The 20389-nt window shown below is 38.6% G+C and overlaps 1 protein-coding gene across 7 annotated transcripts in view; it reads left to right on the top strand.

The window, feature by feature from the left end:
* tmcc1a (transmembrane and coiled-coil domain family 1a) overlaps window positions 1–20389 on the top strand; it is a 45895-nt gene that overhangs the window by 7866 nt on the left and 17640 nt on the right. For 2 of the 7 annotated variants that reach the window (XM_053236125.1, XM_053236124.1), the window contains exon 3: window positions 1666–2127. The exons of 1 other annotated variant lie outside the window; for it this stretch is intronic. In XM_053236125.1, coding sequence (XP_053092100.1) covers window positions 2077–2127 — 51 coding nt within the window. In that variant the 5' untranslated portion in view covers window positions 1666–2076. Of the gene's footprint in view, window positions 1–1665; window positions 2128–2833; window positions 3493–18976; window positions 19700–20389 lie in introns of those variants that run through there. 4 more of the 7 variants (XM_053236122.1, XM_053236126.1, XM_026925450.3 and 1 more) reach the window with 4 other exon arrangements.

The raw sequence follows: 20389 nt of genomic DNA, 5'->3' as shown, positions 1-20389 counted from the left end.
TATATAATCTTCAAACTTCAATCTCCGTGTTATTGATCAGTCTCCCACTTTATTGATTAGTCTCTCAGTTTATTGATCAGTCTCCCAATTTATTGACCAGTTCCCCGTTTTATTGACCAGTCCCCCATTATATTGATTGGTTTCCCAAATTATTGATCGGTCTCCCAATTTATTGACCAGTCTCCCACTTTATGGACCAATCTCCCACTTTATAGTCTAACTGCTAAGCTGCATAAGGAGTGCATTTCCTTGCTGTTATGATTAATGCTTGTAGTAACGTTGAAGTTTCTGTCTAACAAAGAGAAGCTTGTTTTCTGTTGATCCAGTGTCAAGAGATTCAGGCTCAGGGTTCAGGATGTCACCTCAACTTCAGCAAGCTCTGTTTAAAAGTCTCCTAGTTTATTGATCAGTCTCCCACTTTATTGACCACTCTCCCAATTTAGTCTCCCAAACTTCGATCTCTGCGTTATTGATCAGTCTCCCATTTTATTGATTAGTCTCTCAGTTTATTGATCAGTCTCCCACTTTATTGATTAGTCTCTCAGTTTATTGATCAGTCTCCCACTTTATTGATTAGTCTCTCAGTTTATTGATCAGTCTCCCAATTTATTGACCACTCTCCCAATTTAGTCTCCCAAACTTCGATCTCTGCGTTATTGATCAGTCTCCCATTTTATTGATTAGTCTCTCAGTTTATTGATCAGTCTCCCACTTTATTGATTAGTCTTTCAGTTTATTGATCAGTCTCCCACTTTATTGATTAGTCTCCCACTTTATTGATTAGTCTCTCAGTTTATTGACCACTCTCCCAATTTATTGACCAGTTCCCCATTTTATTGACCAGTCCCCCATTTTATTGATTGGTTTACCAAATTATTGATTGGTCTCCCAATTTATTGACCAGTCTCCCTTTTTATGGACCAATCTCCCACTTTATAGTCTAGTCTCAGAAATTTGTTGACCAGTCTCCCACTTTACTCATCAGTCTCCCACTTTATTGATCAGTCTCCCATCTTAATGACATTCTTATTGACCGATCTCCCATTTTATTGATTATTCTCCAACTTGACTGACTGGTCTCCTGCTTTATTGACCAATCTTCCACCTTACTGACTGGTTTTTCACTTTATTTATGGTTCCCCACTTCATTGCCCAGTCTCCCATTTTATTGACCAATCTGCTAGTTCTATGCTTACTTTGATTATATCAGAGTTACAACCAACACATTGGGTGAAAACTTTGTTTAGTGTAGGTCTTTATCTGCATATCGATTGAATGAATACCAAGCCATATTTAGCATGTGATGCCCAAGCGGTCTTATATAAACTGTAGGATTTGGTAATATTACCATAGAAGTTCTCACATGAACGTTTGTTAGTCATTGTAGCAGATTTTTGCTTATACAACTTGATAATTTCTACGGTCTAAATGCAAAAAGTTCTGGTAATCTCCAGTTTGTAGTGGCTGTGCTTCCTTGTGTTTCCTCTGCGATAGACAAGCATGGCTTTCAGACTGACATGCATGATGCATGAACTTAAGAGAGCCAATATGGCTCCTAATTGCTAAGCTGCATAAGGAGTGCATTTCCTTGCTGTTATGATTAATGCTTGTAGTAACGTTGAAGTTTCTGTCTAACAAAGAGAAGCTTGTTTTCTGTTGATCCAGTGTCAAGAGATTCAGGCTCAGGGTTCAGGATGTCACCTCAACTTCAGCAAGCTCTGTTTAAAATCACTCATAATGCTGTTGGGATAGGAGTGCTGGGGCCTGGCCTTGTGACCAATCCTCTGCAGATTGCTTTGTTCCTTTTGGTGATGACCTTAAATGTGACCATTCCATATTCCTGACCCCTGACCTCATTTCTGATTTCCGCCTGCGCACTGGTCCTGTCCCCTCTGCAGTTGTGATTTGTGAACATGGCAAAGCCCTACATACATAAGGGCTGCCACCAGCCTGAGGAGCTGATCCAGAGTGGGCAGGAACACGGCAAGATTACCTCTGAGAAGAAGGTCTCTGAGCTGCTGTCATGCAACCCATGATGCTGTTTTACAGGATGACACACCTCGTAGTCATGCCCACATGCACATGCCCCCAGGACCAAGTTGCCAATTAACTGAGGAGGCAGAGAAGGTAAATTATAAATGAAAACATGGCATTAAGATATTAACGTTAAGGTTCTGGTTGCGCAAAAAATATGACTGCTTATGTTAAGGGTGATATTCCCCTTTCCCCAGCTGCAGCGCTGTGTAATACAGGGAACTTCAGTATTATCTGCAAAGAGTCAGTCAGTCTAACTGGAGAAACCTAATAGTTGATTAAAGACCAAGATCAACAGGTGGAAACAGGTGTAGCTCCCGATTGGTTGAAATTACAAACTGCAGCCACGCCTGCTTTTTGTGGATTAGATTGAAGACCCCTGCTTTAATATCTTTAATGCTCTCATATTTAAAAATTCAAGCATGTCTTGTTACAGAAGAAAAATATGCCATGGTTTCTGTTTCTTTAAATGTGAGTTTTCATGTTTCTGAAAAGCTTGTTTAACTATTTTGAGTTGGCAGAGGGAGCAAAGTAAGAGGGTACGTTTTAGAGTTATGATATTGTGCAGCCACTAGAGGGAGCTTTTAAATCAATTTAATGACTAGAGAGCACTATACAGACACACACCCCCCACCCAACACACACACACACACACACACACACACACACACACACACACATGGCTCATGGCGTTTAAATACAGAATAATATGCATGATGAGGTGGTACATCCTGACTTTTGGAGGTCTGCATTTGTGAGTGTGTGTGTGTGTGTGTGTGTGTGTGTGAGAGAGACAGTTCCATGGACAGCCCTGATGCAATTGAAGGTCAATGAGGTCATTTAATCAGTTGCCACAGAAACCTAGAGGTGTGTAGACATTTCCAGAACACACACATGGCCTTTTCTTCCTATGTAACATCTGTGTGTGTGTGTGTGTGTGTGTGTGTCCATGCCTCTATGACTTATCATTTATCATTTATAGAGGAAACCGCACCCATTTCACTCTATTATTCCCTAAAAAACGTCCCCTCCCCTCTTCTCTCTGTCTGTCTCGCTCTCTCTCTGGGGAAGAAACACACTTGCAATACCTCCCCCTCTCCATCCGTCTCACCCCCTAGCAACATCGCTCAACTTACAGTCAGGAAGCATGAGACAGCTTTGTGTGTGTGTGTGTGTGTGTGTGTGTGTGTGCGTGTATAAAAGAGGGTGGGAGAATTCAAAGTAGACACGAGCAGAGTGCATCTCTCTTTCTCACTCTCCCTTGCTCCCTTGCTCACTAGTCTTCTGTAGACTCAGCAATATGTAATAGCAGAGGTGCGCACATCTGGATCAGACTAAGAGGTCTGCTAAGAGAGAGACAGAGGGAGTGTGTGTGTGTTTGTGTGTGTATGTTACAAGACCACTCTGTGCTCGGACAGCATGGTGCAGCGCTTCAGCCTCCGTAGACAGTACTCAAAGGTAGGACCTTTTCAGCTTCCCGTGTGTGTGTGTGTGTGAGAGAGAGAGAGAGAGAGAGTGAGAGAGAGAATGTGTCACTCGTGCATATATGTGCTTTTGTGAAGAGTGTATGAAGAATCTAAAGTGAAAAATTTGTCTTTTACATCTGTGATTTCTATGACGTAGAGTCAGATAGTCTGCAGTTTTACTATTATTTCCAGTGGCATGATGGCAGTGTATGTAACTATCAGCTACTATTGTTATCACTACTGTACTTAATATTTAGTTCATATTTAGTTATTATCCTTATTATTAGCCTCATTTTACAGGTCACGTGCACTTTATGAAATTAAAAACATGCAATTCACATTGTGTTCTTAACTAAATCTCAATAGCTTTAAAACAAATATAAATAATGAGAACTCAAATCTATCTATCTATCTTCACCAACTGGGTGCGTAAATCAACGGTGATGTCAAAAACTCCCAGTGAAAAAATTCACACTCCAAAAAAATAAGATCCAAAATCCACTAAATAATTATATATTTCAATAATTATAATTATATATTTCAATAATTATAATTATATATTTCTATAATTATAATTATTTTATTCAATAATTATGAATAAAATCCAAAAAGCAGAGTATAACAAAATCAGAATATTTATAAGAATTAGAATAAAAAAAAAAAAATACAAAACATTTTTGGCTGGCTAAACCATCGTCTTTACTAAATTGCAAAATGTTTTGAATTTTTTCAAGTTTAGCCATGAAGATTTCTATTTAATAATAACCTGCAAATTATTATACATAACGCTACACATTTGCCTAATGTGCTTAATATTTGAGTAAAACCTTATTCTATAGTATCATAAAAATAATCATTAAAAATAAGGGGGTCAATGAATGGCCGTGTGTGTGTGTGTGTGTGTGTGTAGGCATTTTGTCTTTAATGTGTGAATGGTCTTGAAAGGCCTTTGCCAACTTTGTGTCAACAAAACATTTGGGTTAATAGTGACTGTGTGTTGTTTTCGGGGTGTGTGTGTGGGTGTGTGAGTGTGCGCCCGCGTGCACAGACATTCATAAATAGCAACATAAGGGTTAATTATTACTATTTTAAATGACAGATTATATCACTGTGAACCTCAGAGAGAGAGAGAGAGAGAGAGAGAGAGAGAGAGAGAGAGCGCGCGAGAGAGGAACAGTAACAGTAGGCTTTTATGTACTAATCTGAGAAAGTATTTGATTACTGTGGATAATCTGTGGACTGCTACTCACTGCCTGGTCATATTTGTGTTTCTCTTTGTGTGTGTGTGAGACATTTGTCAGTAGGGCAATAAAAACTCTTGTGTAAACACTGTTTAAGTACTGTGAACTTCATTTACCAACTATTCTCCCCTGACCGTATGGGGTAGTTGTGTGGTATATAAAAGCATGTATATTTATTCATTTGTCAGACGCTTTTATTCAAAGTGACTTACAGTTGAGAGAGCGTAGTCCATCACGATCACGAACTCAGAACCTTAATTACAGCAGTGCTTGATTATAATTACTGATGGACTGAATTATTGATAGAAGTGAAGAGTACACAGTGGCGTAGCCAGGAATTCATTTCAGGGGAGATGAGTTAAGATGTTAAATGAAATCCCCACATGAGCTGTACTCTTCAGTTAAAACATGCACCACACTCATGCTTTAGTAGAACAGGTGGTGGTATTCACAATTTACTTATTTATGGAACAATTTACTGTCGAACAATTCTGCCACATTTCTAATGTTAATAGATAATCCTTTATACTGAAAAGGATTAAACTAACATGCTAGAAATAGAGGCAAACTGACATCTTATCTTATAAAACCAGATCTACTTTTCTTGTTCTCATTCAGTAAATCTGCTGTATTTTACAGGCTTTGGACTCAATTCCCGTTAGTTAGTAGTTTTCAAATAGAAATCTGAAAGAATGCATGATCCAGTTGGTTAAACCATAGCAGCCAAAAAAAGAATCTGATTTAAACAAACTAAGAATGCATGACTTATCAGTATCCAGGAACAAACCTCTTGAAATAGAACTTGCTAGCACCTTGATCACCCAGTTTACCTACAACTCAAGCCTTTACATAAAGCTATTTACTGTATGGTTCTGTACAAATCAGATGTCATGAATTTCTATGTATTTACATGTAAGTTCCTGTTTTTAAGTTGTAGATAACATCACTTACCAATACAGATGGGTGCTGATAATTAAGCAATATCGCATGAGCAAGAGTGTGGTTATACTGAATACTGCATGTTTTATACAACAGTTCTATAAACAAGAAATTAATATTGAGTAAGTGACATTTCGGACACAATATGACCAAATGTTCGGAAATAGATCCCAAAGAAGCCACACTCACTTTATAGTACATCGGCTAGCTGGCTGGCTAGCTCACAATGATTTGTACATTCAGGTTAGTGGTGCTTCGAGTGAAATTGGTGTCCTTTCTTTTTTTCATCTTCATCTGATGAGCCTTCATGTTTTTAGTCAAAGATATTCAATTTGCTATATCTGCTGATGATGTCACTAACACTACTGTAGTAACTGTTTTAGAACTAGGAAGTGGAATTTTACATGCTCAACATGGACAATACACTCAGTGAAACGTCCCGGTGCAGTTATAGTAAATATAGGCACTCTTGGAACACCAATCGACCAATCAGATTAGTGGACTGGAACTAACTGTTGTATGATTGCAATATTGCAATATTTAACATTTAATATATAATATTGTATTTGTGGACACGTCAAAATATTCTCATCCTTGATACTACAAGATCGTTTAAAAGACCTGGTGAAGTGAAATGTTGCTATAATTTAATTTAATTTTCCTTACTGTTTCTTTTAAGCAATCCCGATTAAATGTAGCTAGCTAACCACCTTGCAGACAATGTGTGTTGCTAGCAAGAGATAGCTAGTTGGTCTGCTTTTACTATAAGGGCTAACCATCTTTAACCCTTTCTTATCAACTTGTCGGACATTTTCGATCAATATAAACAAATGAATTATTTTATTGCCACAAGTCTGTTATAAGATTAGTCAGGACACCGTTGGGTTTCTGTGTGTAGAGTATCATGAGTATCTATGTTTAGCTGCTGGTGAGCAGGGTGATGGGAAAGGGGAGGGTGTCATCCCCCTGCTGGGCAAACAGTTCACACCTCTCCACAATAACATTGGTACAGAGATAAAACGGACAGCAAAACTAAAGCTTTTTTTGATAGTAGAACACTGTATACAACTACCACAATAAAATTATAACATTTAAACTTGGTAGTCTAGGTTAAAAAAAAGAAATACTTATGAAAAACTGCAAAGTCTTAAAGCAATTTAAGCAATTACTATTGTGGAGTGTGACATCACAAATTTAGTGCTGAACATCTGCATCCCTAAAACAGACGGAAATTCCATTTTGGCCTCTGGTAAAGAATTATAAGGCCTGTTTTTGTATGTTAGACATTGTGTGATTGAAAGTAAGCGAATGTCAAGTGCATAGCGCACTGTAAGTGATGAGACTGAATGCCAAATACGAGATGTAAATAGGTATGCATAATTTTTATATGTAACTAGTGTGATAGTATTGCAGGCCAGGTATGATGATAAAAATATCATAGCAGCACATGTCTATGCATGTATACAGTATGCTCTGAAATTCTATATCAATCTGAACTGTATTTGTAAAATTGAGGTTATAGTAGTAGCACTTAATAGTGGAACTCCCATGGACACTGGGGAAAAAAAATTTAAAGCGTTTGAGAACATAATAACATAATGTACTATATAACACATGTAACATATAATAACATCATACTAATACCACAATCAGACAATTAGCTGTACATTTTCTGTTCATTTATTTATATATTTATTTATATATTTATTTTATATATTTTTAAGAATATTAAAATTACTTATTAACTTGTATGTTAATAATTCACAGTCTGTTTAACTGTTAGCAGAGAAAATTGAACACTGGTGCTTTGTTCAGAAAAAAAGGCACTGCAGAGATAAGTTAATAATTAAATAGGACTGCTCAATAAATTGATTAATGTACATTCAACATCTCTAAACTTTAAGCTAGAAATTGGACACTTCTTTGCTACCCACCCAGTCCCCTGACTCAGTAACCATGTTCATAAAATACACTGTAAGTTTCAGTAAAATATGTTTAAATTCTACTGTCCTTATTCTAATATCAGTTGCATTACAGTATACTATTATACCAAAGAGACCAATCATATAGAGTGGGCTGTGTTTCATTTTTTCAGAAGCTCTGACCAGGATCAGTTGAGTTTTTTTGGTGTTGCGTCGATGAATAATATTCGACTAAGCTTGACACTTGTGTAATGCAGGGTAAAGTTGAGCGAGATGCGCCAAGTACTATGGAGATGTGATGGTGGCTGTGTGCTCTGGTGAATCCGCTCAGTTCTAAAGACGTCTAGTTTAACCAATGGAATACAGACACAACAGAATTTCACTAAAGCTGAAAATCACATTCCACATTTAGTCCCGCCTTTACTTTTATAATAACCTCCATTCTTCTGGGAAGGCTTTCCAATGGATTTTGGAGCGTGGCTGTAGGAATTCGCTCATTCAGCTACAAGAGCATTAGTGAGATCAGGCACTGATGTTGGGTGAGATGGCCTGGTGTGTAGTCAGTGTTCCAGTTCATCCCAAAGGTGTTCAGTGGGGTTGAGGTCAGGGCTCTGTGCAGAACACTCAAGTTCCTCCACTGCAAATTTGGCAAACCATGACTTCATGGAGCTCACTTTGTGCACAGGGGCATTGTCATGCTGGAACATGTTTGGGCCTCTTAGTTCCAGTGGAGGGAAATTGTAACACTATAGCATACAAAGACATTCTTTACAATTGTATGTTTCCAACTTTGGGCCAACAGTTTGGGAAAGACCCACATAGTCAGGTGATAGTGTGATAGTCAGGTGTTCACATATTTTTGGCCATATAGTGTATCACTGTTGTTATCCAGTTTCCCCAGATGGGGGAAATTAATTATTTACTTGATATTTGGGGAAATGATTCAAGCAAAACTGGAAGGAACCTACTGAAACTGAGTAGAGTAGTGAAACAGTTGCCCAAGACATTGATCAAATAGGGGTCATCTGTGGTTATGAATGTGAACCGTCAAGATAGATCTGATCTGAGCAAAAAAACCAGAATTGGGCAAAGAAGCTTGTAATATGAATGGATCCAAATGCTTCAGGTAACCAGTCATCATGATAAGACCAGCTTAAGCTGGTACTGAATCTGACTTTGGGAAACAAAAGCCAAGCATTGAACAAGAATCCCACCATAAACACTTTTGTAGGAGAAGTAAAAAACCAGTAATCAATTTAAGGCCCTTTATTAAGATCAGAGATGGAGGCAGGCAGGAGAGAAATTGCTGATGAAAGTGTAGTGATAAAACTTCGTAACCCTCATGCGTTTCATCTTCCTTATTATGATATTCCATTTTCATTTAACATATCCCTTAAAAATGTGATGCTTTGCTTTAATCATACTCATAGGAAAGCCTTCATCTTAAACCGAGTATGAAACACTTCACTCAGTTCTCACGCCTTCCCTCTCTTTGTCTTGCTCTCTCTAACTGTCCTGCTCAGCTTACTCTGATGTCATTCTTGAAGTATTTGTGGGGTATTTCACCCCTCCTCACTGCCATGGGTGGTGAGAAACACCTGGATACCTTCTTGCGTGTGCGTGTGTGTGCAGACATGCCGAGCCCTTCAGCACAGTCAGAAAGTATTCACATGACTTATGGTATTTAATATAACTACTGCTGTCATATGGTCATTGTTCTCTTCCCTCTTCGTACCTCCTACACATCAGACCTCATGTGCACCTCGGAGTTATCTGTTAGTATGTGATAGTATGTGACTATGGTCAGAACTACAAGTAACCTGTCCTACAATCTGTTCTGCTTTGTGGCTACTAGCTTGAGTTGGGTTCTGTCTTTAGCTTGCTAGCCTTGTTATCTGTCACTCCTGCGCTCTCTGTGAATTAGCTACGAGCTGTTCTGTTGCCGTTCAATTGGTAGTCGCTTCTTAGCATCACTTCTAAAAATTCCAAATTAAATAAATTTAAAAGTTATCCTTTGCTCGACATTTTTGTCAATCACCCCGCACACTTTGCTGTGCCCATAGTGGCTCCGCCTTCTCTCGCTGTCGATTTCCAATTCACATTGAAAATGAGCGACGTCTGGGCGGCGTCTCTGCCGGCATGACCCCAAAATTACGAAGCACTGACACTGGAGTCTCCTTCCATAACATTTCACATATCACTCAACACTAGGGCTGGCGGTATGATGATATAGTATCAATGTCATGATAAATTATATCACAATTGCTTATTGTTTTTATTCTAGATCCTTAAAATTGTAAAATGTTATCATTTTTACATATCTTTGTCATCACACTCATTGTTTTATAAGGCTCATACTTAAATGCAACACGGCTGTCTTGCTGGCCGTTTGTTAGCAAACCTGTATAGTGTGATACATATTGTGTATTAGAGAAATGTCGTAGAAATATTGACCCCTCGTACTCATCTTCTAATCAATCAGAATTGAGAATTCAGCAGTGCTGTTGTAAAAGTTGCTATGTTACCCTACTGTAAGAAAGGAATTACATAATGTGAGAGTGGGATTATATAATGTAGGTTTGGGATTGCATCACCAACAGCATCACCAATGTCACAGAATGACATGCAGAAGCGAGGCTGGAGCTGACTTCTTTCTAGCCCAGACTGTAGATTCATGCAGCCTATCAGTGACCAGTTGTATCAGGTGTTCACACAGAGTGAAACTTGGCCTAGATTTAATCTCTGCTTGGGCTGATATTTTTCAACCACATCCGTAACACATCAACAGCAGCGTGTGAATTTGATTTTTGGGTGTAATGAATGCAAACGAGGTGGATTATTTATTCTATCAACCTCTATCGTGTATCATTTACTCAATTGTCATTTTTTCCTCCAAAATGTCTATGAAGGACAAACTAAAAGTAGATGCACACATTGTCCAATCATAGTACAAATTACACTAAAGAACAGATGACAGACTGATAAGAATTTGGTGTGAATGAAAGGGTTTGAAACAGGGCATGAACACATTAGGGCATTACTGACTTGAAACTAGGAATCACAAAAGCAGCTGTCTTCTTATTCCCAGATCTAATAGTTTCATTTTCAAGCTGTTGATGGATATTAGATATTTTAGTCCTCCTATATATCACATCACGACCGGCCGTCTCTGAACATCATCTAACTATCTTACATCTTACATCATGGAAGCTCCAGTGTGTGTAACTAGGCTGCTTGCTCTCGTACTGGTAAGACATTTTTATTCTAGGTATAAATGATCACAGCCGTCTCTCTGTCAAAATATTTATTAAATAAGTATTAAATCAGTTTTTATTTATATTTAGGCTTTCCCTTCTGTATTGTCTGTCAGTCCTGGTCTCGCAATCTCTCTCTCTCTCTCTCTGTCTCTCTCTCTTGTCTTCTCTTGTTCTATACTTAAATTTTTCATTCTTTGTCAACCAACTCTTTCTTTGACTTTACTTTCTCTCCCTCTCTCTGTCTTTTCTTTTTGTCTGTCAGTTCTTATCTCTCTCCCTTTCTTTGTCTCCTGTCTCCACCTTGCCTCAGAGATGCATGATGCATGGTTTCTATGGCAACAGAGTACTGTGTGATCAGAAAAGATGCTTGACTGGACACAGGAGCTGTGTCTTTGAATCTTCTGTGTGTGTGTGTGTGTGTGTGTGTGAGTGCTGAGCTAGGGCTTTATAGAGGATGCATTACTTTTACCTCATGTAATACGCTAATACGCTAATTCTTTTCTGCACACATGAGAAAGGTATCAAGTCTTGACGCTCAAGTGCAAGTCTTGACGCTGATGTTGAAGTGCTTTGTTCTCAGCATGTATGGTGTGTGTGTGTGTGTGTGTGTGTGCGCTGTGGTCTTCTTGATCTCAGTTACGAAGCTGCCTGCTGTTTCCTGTTTCCTGTACCAGAGATGTCACAGCTCTTGCGCTGACCTCAGAGCATTGCTCAAATGTTTCTGTCGCTTTTCCCACACTTTGTTAGTGTTCAGATGGGCGGAGCCAGTGTAATGGGTTCATAATGTGCATCTAAGCATATAATGATTATCGCTAAGGCCAGCTATTTCATATACATGAAGCACTTTGCTTTCAGGGCTGATAGGATAATTGTCTGAAGTGGCCTGGAAACTTTAGTACTATGCTGAAATGTATACTACCTCTACACTTATTACTACAATGCACTGCATACACATATATACTCATAACTAAGTTATAAACGTGACGGGGCATTCGGTTATAGGAAAATTATCAAAATAGGCAGGTGATCTTTATTCCTCTTACACCAGAGCAATTTTCTGTTATCACCTGAGATATGGCAACTGTTAACAGTCATTCCCTCTCTTCTCTTTTGCTCTTGAAGTTAATAAGACAAACAAAAACGCAGCTTGTTATGTTACTGAGGAAGAAAAAATTCTCTGTCCTGAAGACTTTCACATGGTGGAAAACATACTGACCATTACAAAGCACTTACACTTGAGACTCAACAGTAAATGTTAAGATTAGAGAATTCAGATTGTGATATTTAATGCATGTGATATTATTGTGAACAACACTTCAGATTATTGGAATTTTTATTCAGTTGTCTGTAAGCTAATGCTACATGCCATATTGCGCTAGAAGTGATGACATTTGTTTGTTACGATTTTGTAATGTCGTAAACCATGGAAAAAGCTTAGGCAGTTACTAGAAGGGCACATGTCTGTGTCAGCGTAGCAAAAAAAAAAAAAAAACTGATGTATGACAATAGTTCATATACGAACCTTCACATTTGGGTAAGTGCATTATGGCATTTTTCATATTGGTGTGTTTGCTGTGTGAATTCAGTTGTTATGTGTGTATGTTCACTCTTGCCTGAATTTCAGTTTTCGGAGGGTGTTTGTGGATGTGTGTGTGTGTGTGTGTGTGTGAGATGGTGTGTGATCTGTTTGATCACCCCTCAGACTGTTTAATCAGCATGTCTACTGAATATTCATGACTTAATTATCCATTTAGGTCGACACCCATATCCAGGCCAGTTAGTGTTTGAATGCAAATGCATGCACGTGTGTGTGTGTGTGTGTGTGTGTGTCTTCTGTTTGCTTTCATCAAATCCAGTGAATAAGCATGTTTACTCTCAGTAGAGCTGACCCAATAAGCTGCCAGCATGGGTGCATTTTAAATCTGGCTGTTTAGTTTTACAATTTATGAATTTAATTTTGTTTGTAATGATATTCCAGAAATTCAGCGAACCTTATACACTCGCTGTCTAGCAGTGGGAAGTGCAATTGGTTTGCAGCCTTTGTTTTGTTCATGGGTATTAATGCCTATGCAGATATTAACACAGATGTTTGATGCTAATTTCTTGTGAGGAACTCTATGCAGTCTTTGTTTTTTTATTATTCTGTGTTTAGCAGAAGCATGATTCTCCACCAGGGGAAACTCTTACTAAAGTAACTTTTGTGTGTTTCTCAGTGTTATAAGGTGGAAAACTACTGTAAATTATATGTTACTGTATATATACTGTAAATCTTATTGCACTCACAAATTCATTCATTCACCTGTAATAACTACTTTATCCTAATTAGCATTCTGGTGTATCCAGAGCCTAATCCAGGAACATTGGAGCAAGGCAGAAATGTATCCTAATTGAGACACCTAATTGAGCAAGGATAGTTTGTCACATTATAGACGCATTACAGACTATAGATACTTATAGCCTCTGTTATAGATTATAGGTAGGGATAGGATTTAGGTTAGATTGGATTACTTTAGTCTCTTTTTGAACTAAAGGATCTTATCTTGAGTCCTCACATTCTGACTTATTTTATGATTTATTAACATTACAATACGGGATGTCTTGTTATTTATTATACCACAGCGCTATTAAACTCTCAAATCTGTTTGGTCAGAAGGTGCTGAATTTCCTATAACAACATAGTGTCAGAGTACATACAAGTATATATGAAGACGTTATTCACAGCGACTTGCATGGTGGACACTCGTATAATTAAATCCTAGCAATAATTCCTTGTTATTTAACAGTATACACAATATAAACATTGCAATGTATGATTTTGGAAATCCGAGCTACTTGGGGAAGAGCATTTTTTTAACATGCGCCGTGTTGTAGTCTTCTCCACCACATGGATTAACTCGAATGCACTACCTAAAACACTTTAACTAACAATACAAATGCCCTGACAAGACAACTGGCTGACAGTCTTTCACTAGCTTCCCACCAAATTAGAGAACATGTACAGTAAATCCTGCCTGTCACCGTGTAGCTGGCCTTCTTTCAGCTGGTGTGTGTTGATGTTTGATGTGTCTGAGCTGGTGTATGACACTTGCATACACATTTCCTGCCATTTCAGACCCTCCTGACACAACAGTGATCTGTAAATTACTATTACAGGATTGTCAAAGAGACTCACGGCTTTACTTTATAACTTTAATATAACTTTTTTGTCTTTGGACAGAGGACTTTGCATTTTTTCATTTTCTCAGTTACATGACAAATTACTTTTTTTTTTTTTTTTTACATCTTATTATGTTCAACACAGAGAAAATAAGAGAGGCCAGTGACAATGAGTTTTTTGTAGCTGCTATAACATAAACTAACTTGTTTCGCAGACATTCCTCAACATTAAATGTAACTATAAATGGCTAAAATATATGAAGTATGGTTTGTAAAACTAAAACATAGTATTTGCTGGCAAATTGCAGTGGTATAAGTGGAATAAAAAGTGATGAGAGGAAAACAGTCTACTACAGGGTGGTAAGAGCCTGACTTAAATACTACCACTGATTATTTTCCTCCAATCACACACCCCGTCATGTTTTATTCCTTACATATAGAGGTAAGATTTCTTATTATTTATTGTAATAATAGCTGTAACTTAACACACTACATTAAAATCTATCCATCTTCCCCCTCTATTTTTAACCTAGGCATGTATGCGTGTGTGTGTGTGTGTGTGTGTGGCATGAAGGGTCAAGGCTGACTAGGATCCTCATATCAGAAAAATTCTACCACCGCGAGCAACCAAAAGGAAGGAGAGAGCAGGAAACACCAGCCCGCCTGTTGATCTTTTCTGCCTTTCTGTCACACACAAACCCACATGCAACACGGAGTCTAAGCCTAATCTCACTCTGCACATGTGAGCTATGAATAATAGATTAGGGCCATAGACAGTTCAGTTTTGTCCCAGTAACCCAGATAAATGTCTCTCTCTCTCTCTCTCTCTCTCTCTCTCTCTCTCTCTCTCTGTCTTTCTCTTTCTGTCTCTCTGCCACTCCCTCTCACACGCCTTGTGTCAATTGGAGATCTTCTGTCTCCATCTAGTGGGAGATTTGGATCATCTCCACAGAGTCATCTCTGTTTGCTTGACCTTGCCAAATGAAGGAGCTGTAGAATGTGAAAGGGTTTTTGGTAAAGAAGGAAGCATCTGTTTAATGCAATGCACAAATCTAGAGGAGTTCTCTCTCTCTCACTCCCTTTTCCCCAAAAAGGGATGTTTCCAAATCTTGGTTGAGTTACTGCTGTGCAAGCATTAAGCAACTGAATACAGCAATGCAACTAAAGGGCAAGTGTTACTTGGCATGACTGCCAGCCGGACATATTTTGGCCAGAGCTATGAAGGCTGCGATAATGGTTTCAGTCCTTTCCTGTCTATTACAGTTTGTCTTTTCCTGTTTTCTGTTCTTGTGAATAGAATGTGGTATGTACACAAACACATAGACACACACACACGTACACACACGTACATGCCCTCAGACACATTCAGACGCATTTCCTTTAGAAGTTGCATTGTGGCATTGCCGCCTTTCCGCTTTGGTGTTAAGTACTGCGAAGTAATGAAGTAATGTCATGACTATTCAATCAGCGAATCTATGGTCTGTGGGGCTGCAAGTTTTGTTTCACACATTAAAGTTGCATTGTTTGCCAGAAATTCCAGTCTTTCCACAAGATTGCTTTTAACCCGATAACATCAGTTTCTGGCTTGTATTAAATCACACATTACAACATGTGTGTTTAGCAAGGCACTTTTTGGCACCAATAAGACTGAATTTATTTTCATCCATGTGCTGGAATGTAGCTGTTTTCTGGCCTTTATGACAAGAAACGCTCATAAATCTTGCTACACTTTTGCTTTCTTACCTTTGACATGCTTTTAAAAAATTCCCTTAACACACCTATGAGGTCATCACAAAAATACTTTCACTACTGCTAGAGTGTCATTTAACGTTATCCTCCATGAGTACATAGTTGTGATCAGTAGTGTGCTTAGTTACATCAAAGAGTGTTGATATTGCCACGTTATCATAACCATTCATCTCATAATTTCCAAGCAAGCATTATTTAATGGTTTAACTGTTGCTTTGTCTTTGTTTGTTTTTCTTCCTTTTCCCGCTCCTTTCTTCGTCTGCGCCTCTCCAAACGTCTTCCTCATTATCACGGTTACACTGCCCTTTCACTTTCCTTTCCTCTGTATCTGTACGGAAAGGAAAACAGTATGAAATATAGAGCATGAAGAAATTTCCCCTCTTACAGCTACAGATTCTTTTGGAAAATTTCAACTGGATGTGGACAAGTGTCCATACTTCTTATCTAAGGCCTAAACACATGTAAGTAGCCAGTGGACAAAACAGAGTTGAAAAGAAGCTTATCTGGTTATCTGCAGCAACAGATCAGTGAGCTACACTGAATAAACTGATTGACATTTTGAAAATATAATTTAGCCCAACTGACAAGCCTGTCAAGTTACTAACAGATTTTGTTGTGTCATTTTCCTGCTTGAAGCTCTATCAACTCAAATCATATTCAATCAGTATTCTCATTTCTTGAGCACCTACATAAAGTGAAAAGCCAGACAGGTGAATGAATTAAAGGGAAATTTAAAATAAAGGGACACTGTTATGCTTTTGTTGTTCTTTTGGCTGCACCCTTTAGGGGTTACCAGAGCAGATCACCTTCCATTGTCTGTGTATTGATTTGGCACAGGTTTTATGTCAGATGCCCTTCCTAACACGACCTTCCCCATTTATCTGGACTTGGGACCAGCGCTATAGTGCACCCCTAGTGGCTGGGGTTGGTGCCTAGCATGGGGCTCACACCCACGATCCTGACAGCAAGAGTCCCATGCTCTACCAACTGACCTAGCTGGGCACTTGTCTCTGTTATGCTATGACATAATTTTATATAAAGTACATTATTTTGTCTGATCTCCTTCATCCTATTGAAACATTTCTCTACTGTTATGAGTGGTCTCTTCCCGGATGACTCCGCCTCCATCCACAGGGCATGAGGGCTCACTGAATGCTCAGATGAGGATGAAAATGTTATAAAGCATATGCTATGACCCTGCTGTTACCAAAACTCAACTCAGATGAACATCTATGGGCGATTTTGGATTGATGTGTTACACAGTGCTCTCTAACACCATCATCAAAACACCAACTGAGTGAATATCTTTTGGAAGAATGGTGTTCCTCATTCCGGTACAATTCCAGAGACTATGTCAAGACACATTGAAGCTGGTCTGGTGACTCGTGATGGCCCAACACCTTACTAAGACACATGTTTAAGTGTTTTTTTTTTTTTCATTTGCAAATGAATGAGTCTAACTCATCATAGTAGAAGCATTTGAGGGTGTATGAGCATATAGGTTATAAAGATAAACACCAGGAAAGATGAAGTGGATAAGCATGCAGGGTATAAGGACAAACAACAGTTCTAACTGCACAGTGCAGAAGATATAAGTGCTCATGTAAACAATGTTGGTGGAATGAGCGAGCTAAAATTCCATTCAGTCCCATTTAGGATGATTTGGTCCACTGAGTATAACTTTATGTAAGTCTTAATGAGTCCATTGATTGTTGGAGAGTACAAAAGGCCAGCTTTGGCTTTGTTTTAGTGGAAGTGTGTGTGTTTGTGTGTGAGCATGTTTTTCTATCTTGGTGGGGAACAAATGTACCAACAAGGATAGGAATTATTTGACATTTTTGAGGGACATTTGGCTGGTCACCATGGGGAAAAACCACGGCTTTTATTACCTTAAAGAGTCCAAACTTCTCTTTTTGTTACTGAGGTTAAGGTTTGAGTTAGATGTAGGTGTAGGTGTAGCACTTCTTCTATTTTTAAGCTTTTATTTATAGAAAAACGATCTGCCAGTAGAATAAGAAAATACAAAGTGTGTACAAAAGCATTTAAAAACAGGCTACATTATATTATATTTGATTTTTGAAAAATAGTGTGTGTTCATTCAAGTGTCAGTGTGACAAGAAATGCATTGAATGTACACACAGCCTCAGAATGAGTAATACTATCTTTTTCCTCAATAGGGGAGCTTTTAGTCTTAGTGTGGTGGAGGAATATATGTTTCAAGGGCAAAGCATGTTTGTGTCTGTGTGTGGTGGTCTGTCAAGTGACAACACTGATGTCAGCATTATGACTTGTCCCAATTACATCATCAGCATTGTTCTCGTATGACTAGCATCAGTCAGCACTCGTACATACACCCTTGCTTGAACGTGCTTGACTCAGTAGTGGTGCATTCACACGATATTTCTTTTTACTATATTATTTTTTTCAGTATATGATGGTATCTGCATCTAAAATTCAATTCATATCACCGATTATTACACCATGTTATAGATTCTAGACCACTAACATTTGCGAGAGGCCATGCAGTCATGGTGGTCTGATAAAACCAAGCCTGCCTTGAGTCGTTTATCCAAGCAGTGTAGAAGTACAGTTTTCTTCAATTTTCTTTCGTATGTTTTTTAAAAAGTAGGCTAGCCATTCAAGTGAGGTGCTGTACCTAAAGCTGCTACAAAACAAAACAAAAAAACTTACGGACCATTACAAACTCCGTACAGACTCCTTAAAGAAAACTGCAACATGCTAACATATTTCTTTGTTTAATAACAACACGTTTTTTAAAAAAAATCTGTTTATTATTAGCTTTAACTTATGTAGATCGTCTGCTATACAAGTCCTTGTGAATGAGTTACTATAGAAACAATAGCACGCTAGAACGAGCGCTTTAATACGAACCTGTGATTTGAATTACAACCGGCACTACAGTTAGAGCTGCTAGTTTGCTAGTTTAATTGAAATGAATGGAGGCTAGTCTTATGTAATCCATTTTTCAACTCACACACACACACACACACACATACACACACACTCTTTCTCTCTGTCCCCTGTCTCCCACCACATTCCCTCGCCACACTCTATTTCCTCCCCTTTTCATTCCTTTCCATTGAGAAGCTTCTGGTACTTGCCCCCCACTATCATCTTGCCATGGTTTAATGAGATTGAGTGTGCTGTCTTATACATACCTTTAATTTCTTTCTAGCTACTTGTTGTGCTTTCACTGTTGTAAGGTATGACCAATGTGTCTTTGGGTTCTTTGCTGCATACCTCTTTACCCCATTGATTGCACTTTGGATAATAGCCAGTCACTAGCTCGGATCCCCCGGATTGTGGGTGTTGATTGGTTTACAGAGGCCACTGTGTTCCCTGATTGGTTTAGGTTTGCAGGACACACACACATCGGCTGTGCTTTCTAAGCTCTGCAAGGCGAATGGATGCCACTTCTGCTGGCCAAAACCACGGTCTTGCTGTTTAAGCAATCACACCAGGGGTGGAAAAAAAAAGTTGTGCCCTTTCTCGTGCTCTCAGTTTCTGTTCCGTTCTTTCTTTCTTACCGGGAAGCTGTGGAAATGTCAAGCTATTTTATTCTTTTATATCTCCGGCTTTGAACTTGGACCACTTTGTGCTAATCTTTTCATCTTACTGCAGGTCTTTCCTAAATGGATTCAGCTGCTTCTGTGATTTTAAGGATTTAAACCCAAGGGAGTGGGTTCTGAACTTCAGACTGCTATTCAAGTTCCCTGGAACTCTTTCTGGCAGTTGTGCTTCTACTCTATATAGTATAGTGACCAAGTAGGAGTATCATTGAACCTTAGATTTAGAACGAACGAGTTGGTACTCCTGAACAACTCTCTAGACCTGTCTCAATGATTTCTCCAATGGAAATTATTCTCAACCTGATAACACCAGACTCCTCTCCATCTACCTCTCCAACAAATACAGTGAGTTCTTTTGTGTGGATCAAGAATTTTCTCTATTTCTAGATCTTCTTGTGTGTCTTCACATTATATCTCTATACATTTTTGAGGTGTATGATATATATTTATATGTGTGGTTGAATGTGGTAAGCCTTTAACAAACTTCAGACTTTGTTTTGACGTAATCTTTGATGAAAGACTTTATTAGGCCGGCAGTGTACAATTTCTTTTCGCTTGCCCAATTTTATGCCAACATTAGTGTCATTTTTGTTCACACTAACGTCATTACTGAAAGATCCGTCAAACAACTTTTTTGCAGTCAAACTAAGCTCCTTGTGTGTGTGTTTGTGTGTATTTGTGTTAGTTACATGCATGGCCTCATTCAGGATTAGGTTATGTAATTGTCCATTGACAGTGAAAAGGTCCATTGTTGGTGACAAGAAAAAGAAACAAGAAAGAGGATTTCTGAAATTCTGAGCGGGACTTTGAGCGTGAGGGTCTTTAACCGGGGCAGAGAGAAAGAGAGAGAGAGAGAGAGAGAGAGGGAGAGAGAGAGAGAGAGAGGGAGAGTTTGGCACCAGCACTTTGGCTTGACTGTTTCCTCTTTTTTGTCTCATCTAGTGGTGCATTAATATTGACACAGTCTGTGGTCTGCTGCCTCTCGAGAACACTCTTCTAATATGTGCATAATTTTACATTTATGAGGCTTCTGTA

This window comes from Pangasianodon hypophthalmus, chromosome 8 (assembly GCF_027358585.1).
Source record: "Pangasianodon hypophthalmus isolate fPanHyp1 chromosome 8, fPanHyp1.pri, whole genome shotgun sequence".
NCBI lineage: Eukaryota > Metazoa > Chordata > Actinopteri > Siluriformes > Pangasiidae > Pangasianodon > Pangasianodon hypophthalmus.
This window is presented reverse-complemented; position numbering and strand designations above follow the sequence as displayed.